This window comes from Poecilia latipinna, unplaced genomic scaffold (assembly GCF_001443285.1).
Source record: "Poecilia latipinna isolate Pla-1442-1.1 unplaced genomic scaffold, P_latipinna-1.0 Scaffold1178, whole genome shotgun sequence".
Classification (NCBI taxonomy): domain Eukaryota; kingdom Metazoa; phylum Chordata; class Actinopteri; order Cyprinodontiformes; family Poeciliidae; genus Poecilia; species Poecilia latipinna.
Window position 1 is genome coordinate 1 of NW_015113794.1, and position 5,957 is coordinate 5,957.

Sequence of the window (5,957 nt, forward strand, 5' to 3'; positions counted from 1 at the left end):
TATCCAAATCACTGTTACATTTTCTCTTAAATGTATTTTATATAGAAAAAAAACAAACATAGTGGTTATGTTACAAGTCATAGTAAATCAAATTAAGAATCTGAGGCAAAACCTAAAAATTGAAGTTTAGCACTGCTCTTCATCCAATCTGGCTGACCACGAGCAAATATTTCTATTAAACACCTACAACAAGAGGATGATAAGAATGATTTTACTCTGTATTGAATAGGGGGTCTAATAACAAAGGCACACCACACTTTTCAGATTTTCATTTGTAAAAAAAACAAAGAAAAATCATTTGAAACCTATTTAGTCTTCTCTTTTCTTACCACAAGTATTCATTATTTTGAGTTTGCCTGTCACAAATATAGTGCATGAAGCACAATGCAATTTGAGAAACTGTTAAAGGGAAGCAAAAAAAGTTTTTCGTGAGTTAATTTTGTTCTATTTTTCTTTTTGTAATAACAAAGCCTACAATGTCAGAAAAAAGTGTAAGAAGTACTTAGAAAAATTAGCGTAATTTTTACCAGCTTGCCTTTCAGAGCCTCCACAAAACCCCATTTGTTCAACGTTATGAAAGTGTCGTCACACTAATTTACTGAAACTCCATCTACCTTTCCTGAGGTGCCATGAACAGAACAGCCTGATGTCTGTAACATTAATACACATTTCGCTCTACCTCCTGTGTTTTTAAATGAAACTGCAATTATCAAATTCCTAAGACTATTAATACAATATGAAACAATTGCTGGAAGCAGAGTTTGATAGAATAGACAGTCGGATACATCTTTACATACAGTATAAAACAAATTAAAAAAATATATATATATACACACACACACACACACACACACACACATGTATAGAGAGAGAGAGCACAATGATGTGCAAATTTCCACTTGTTGTGAGATTGTGCGTTTCTGGCAGAACTTTACTGCCAATTACCCAAACCGTCCGATGTGACACTAACCCTAACAGTGCAGCCACTCTGTGCATCTGCTCTTCTGTTGGTGGTCGATATCTAATTAAAACAGCAGACATGTCTGTGCGTGTGTGTGTTTTCGTGTGTGCATTGACGATGTGTGATTTATAGTTCAGTTTCCTCCTCATTTTAAGAGTGAGGTTAAAACTAAAGGTCACCTCAGCTGGTATCCCGAGGGTCTGTGTCGGTGACCCTTCAACACGCCACACATACAAATGGATTCATGGAGAAACACAGAAATACAAACACAGAATAAGTAATGAGTGTTTCAATGTGAGCTCTTTGGAAAAATCTGTTCTTTCCTCTTTTACCACACAGCACTTACGGACACAGCTCAGCGGGATCCGAGGACTTAGTCATTACAGGTTCGGCAAATATAAACACAACACACACACTCAGCGATCTTTAAGTCAGCCGAATGGAGACGAAAAGTGAAATGCTTCAATCTGAGGTTTACAGGGAAGTAGAAGTGGAGTGTTGACATTTTCTTTTCAAAAGCTGCATTGACTTTTTCATTTCATGTGACTTTGATTATTTTCCAACTCTCGTACACTTCCTCTCATCTTCCATATTTAATATCATTGCCTCTCTCTTCCGAGCCTTTCTGATTTATTACCACAAAAAATTGTCTCTTCTCCCTTTCTTCCCTCTCATCATATTTTATTATTACTGTGAGTGTTTCTTTCACTGAATTTCATCTCTTTGTCGTCCCCTCTCATAAATGAATATTGCGGGCCTCTTGGTGGGGGACTGACACCCCCCTGCATCCCATCACGTCTGCTGGGAAGACAGACAAAACCATCTGTCCTCAAGTCACACAAGAACAGACTTCTTGTCGACTAGTGTGCACACAGGGCTGATTCCAATATGTTGTAAAAATGCATGAACATAGACAAAAAGCAGATGGCGTGACGGTAAAGTGTGTTCAGGATGAAGATTAGAGCTATTGTCCCCACCTGCCAGCACACCACACACGTAGATCAGTCCAATCCTCAGGGCACCGTGGACCATTTCAAGAGGGACTCCCACCAGCAGCTGCATGGCCATGTTCAGGCTCAGATGTTCAATCCTGTAACGTACACACACACACACACACACACACACACACACACACACTGATATCAGTTATCAACCCACTGCTAAAAAAGAATAATCTGGGCAAGTTGCTGTTGCAGAATCTTCCAATCTGGTTTTCATGTTCCACACATTACTAGAATTACCCTCATCACATATTATTGTGGGGTACCCCAAGGTTCCATCCTGGGACCCCTCTTATTTAATATCCATGTGCGATAATCTGTGATTATAACAAGATTAATTACCATAACTACGCAGACTTTGCACAACTCTACATTACAATGTCACCAGGTGACCACTAACCCATTCCAGTGGTGAGTAGGTGCATAGAACAAATCAATCTGTGGATGTGCCATAACTCTTTCTTCAGCTCAAACAAAACTGAAGTTATTATATTTCGACATTAAGGAGAAGAATCAAGGGTGAACACGTAGGTTCAATTATTACAAATAGAAACTAGTGATCAGGCCCAAAATCTGGGTGTAGTGATAGACTCTGACCTGAACATTCAGAGACACATAAAGACAATTGCAAAGTCAGCCTTCTACCACCTGAAGAACATTTCCAGGATCTTGTTAGCTTCTAAATCGCTGAATAGAAGGTATTCTATTAGTATAATACCTTCTATTACACCAAACACATAAAAATCTTTTGTCATATCAACCTTCCAGACCCACTCTGGATGGCCTGGAAGTTTGAAATTTTCTATTCATTTTTAGTTTGAATAGAAAATTGATGTCAGTCTTTAAACATTGAAAACTTTGCATTTCCCTCATAACAAACTTGTCTTGATTTGCTCTGTTAAAGTGAGAAATTGTCAAGGAATCAACCACTGTATTTTTATGTATTCTGTTGTCATCAAATAGAAAATAGGAAGAAATAAATTTAAAATCACCTGTAAAAATCACAGCTCACCACCACACCTTTCTTTTCTATTCAGCACTTTTAAGCTTGTCTGTTCGCCACTGCCTCCCCAGCTACCATCTATCCCCAGTAAATTACCATTTTATTAGCTCTCTTTATGGCTAAGACTATGTTACCCCTAGGAGTAATTAAATCTGGATGGCCGTAGTTGAGCTGATGAAAACCACTATCCGCTCCCCACAGATTTATCTAATTATTACATTATGAATTATTAGTTTTCATGGTAGCACTATCAAAGTGTAAACACAATATACTAATAAAACCACAAAGATAATCCCTTCTCTGTTACCATGACACTAGCTGTAGTAAAAGAGGATTTTACCCTTGTTCTTGATTTGATTTTAATTTCTCACATGGAGACAATTACCAGCTGCGTCTCAGCTTTGCCCAATTACATTGTGTTCTCTTTAAAAAAACAACAACAACTGCAGTGTATTTTTGGAAATTGAATTTTTCGCCAATAATATTTCATATGACTCAGTTTCTCAAATATCCAACAGATACATGTCAGGTCAAATGTTTAGGCACCCATAACCACTGAGAGTGCAAGTGGAAAAGAAAAGTGTGCTAATGTGTGCTCATGAAGGCTGACATCCCAACCAGATAAATAAATTTTATATTTTATCTAGTTATTGTTTATCAGGGTATAAAATGCTGTACATCAGCAGTACATCGTCACAAATAGATGTCAGTTTACCTGATTAGACTCACCCAGTATGCATAAAGATGTAGCTGAAGTACCTCCAGGCTTGGGCTCGCAGCTGGGGATGGTAGGGTAAGGGGCTTTTCAGGAAGGATGGACTGGATACCTGCAGGACCAAACGATCCAGCTGGATTCCATAGTACATGAACACTGCTACCTAACAGAGAGCGGGAAAACAAAGGGGATCAAAGTCAGAATTATCGCAAGCATAGATGGGAAAATAGAAAATAGAATAGCATTTTGTGGTATTTTAAGACACCGTTGTCTCACGTCTTGTGCAGCTCCTTACGGTTTTTCTTAAGTACTACCCTGTATTTACCACCTTCCATCTTCCCATTAAGTCTGACCAGCTTCTCTGCTTTCAGATTAGGATAAATACTGTATCCCCGACAGCATTATACTTCCATCTCTATGTTTGGGGCTTGTGTGTTCATTGTGATTGGCAATGTAAGTCAAAAAGTTCAGTTTCGGTTAAATCTGAAAGAACACATTCTTCCACGTGTTTCCAGTGATCCTGCATGGCTTGTTGCAATTTGTAAACAAGACTTTTTAAGGTTTTATTTTACCTAATTTTTGCTACTTTTGAAAAAATTTAAAAAAAAGTCAGATTTGAGATGTGCATGACTAATAGAGTCCAGTCAAAAAAAATGTTCATAACCAAGTCATGGATCATTGAGGATATAATGGGCCTTTTGCGCCATAATGCTTCAAAACTTCAAAATTTGAGATTTGCAGTAAAGTTTTGCTTTGCTCAAAAAATATCCACCAGCAGCATTTTAAAACAAATCTTAATCCTCTCATAAGGTATTTTGTTTAATCAAAATATCAAAGCAGGGTTAAAATGTTTAAGACACATTAACCTTACATTAAATCCCAAAAGTATTTATAACCCTGGTAGACTTAGATTAACAAGAAAGAAGAAGTTTGTTGTTTGCAGGAAATGAGAGAGAGGTTAAAAGAAAACAAATGGAGAATAAATCTTAATATTTATTTGCTCTAAAGCAATCAAACTTACAGTCTTCTTGTAATTGCTGAAGAGCTTTTTCAATTTTTCCACTGGCATTTCCAAACTGTTAACATTACTTTCAGTCAAATGAAATATTTGTAAAATGAAAGGACTCTGCATCTGGCCATGGTCTGAATCATACTGGGCGGTTTAGTTCCTTCTTAGCCAATTTACCTCTGCGATGGTGATCGCCAGGATGAACCAAGGAGGGGGGCAATATGTGTAGCTGTCAAAGTACCACTTGCGGTCAACCTCGCGGGGCAACGTTTCGTAGGCAACATGGCGAACCAGCCGCTGGGACAGCCCCAAGCCCACCTCATCTCTGAGACTGCAGCCCTTCAGCTGCCTGCTGCCCTGCAGAATGGCCCTCCGGAAACTGTTGGAGCGCTTGTTGCTCATCTGCCCAGGAGAAACAAGAGGAGTAGAGAGGATTAGGAGATTGTTTGAAAGGGCAGGGAGGTTAATGAGATGTTAAAGATTAGAGAAGCTTATTATTAAGATACTTTAAGTGGCGCCATCGGACATTATTATCACCTAAGCTGCGCTATTACCCAGTCACCAGCACTACCCACTGCTTCACTGTGTCTCTGAACTCATCATATTTATATGAGTGGCAACATGGTATCACTCTGAAGCTGTATACTTTAAAAACATTGATCACAGAAATGTATTCGTTAATCTTTCAAACGTTCACATTTTATGTTACCTAATACATTAACGTACATACATGTGTGCTAACACCCAGATGAATGTGTTTCTCGTTCGTGGCTTGGTTTTGTTTGACTTATTTTCAGTTTTCTAATAAATATCAGACTATAATATTCAGGCTCTCTGTTGTGCTACTCAGTAAAGGTGTTAGATATTAACTATTTGTAAGCTGAAGTATCGAGATGATTTACTATAAGATGGACTGTAGCGGGAAGCAAATAATTTGAGCTAGCTGGCAGGATGTGGTGCAAGCATATTATAGTCCTAACAACAAATATGCAATCTACTGGAACTAGAGCTACTATTTATATTGGACTTAATACTGATGTCATTCTTGGATTTAACATTTGACTGAAAAATTTTACTTAAAGGATGTAGTGGCTTTTTAAGTTATTTTACAAATATTTAGAACACAGCAAAACTAAATAATTGACGGCAGTAGATGTTGTTTTATATTCATTTTTTCAAAGACAAAAAACATGCGGGTAAGTACAAATTTGAAACTGAGGAAGCAGTATAAAGATTTTTTTGTTTGTTAAATTAAATTAAATTAACTT

General features: G+C 37.7%; 1 protein-coding gene across 3 annotated transcripts in view; it reads right to left on the reverse strand.

Moving 5' to 3' along the window:
• Positions 1 to 751: 751 nt before the first annotated feature.
• rhbdl3 (rhomboid, veinlet-like 3 (Drosophila)) overlaps positions 752 to 5,957 on the reverse strand; it is a 50,837-nt gene continuing 45,631 nt past the window's right edge. For all 3 annotated transcript variants that reach the window (XM_015053424.1, XM_015053426.1, XM_015053427.1), the window contains 3 exons: positions 4,867 to 5,091; positions 3,695 to 3,843; positions 752 to 2,051 (listed from right to left, as the gene is read on the reverse strand). In XM_015053424.1, coding sequence (XP_014908910.1) covers positions 1,796 to 2,051; positions 3,695 to 3,843; positions 4,867 to 5,091 — 630 coding nt within the window. In that variant the 3' untranslated portion in view covers positions 752 to 1,795. The remainder of the gene's footprint in view (positions 2,052 to 3,694; positions 3,844 to 4,866; positions 5,092 to 5,957) is intronic.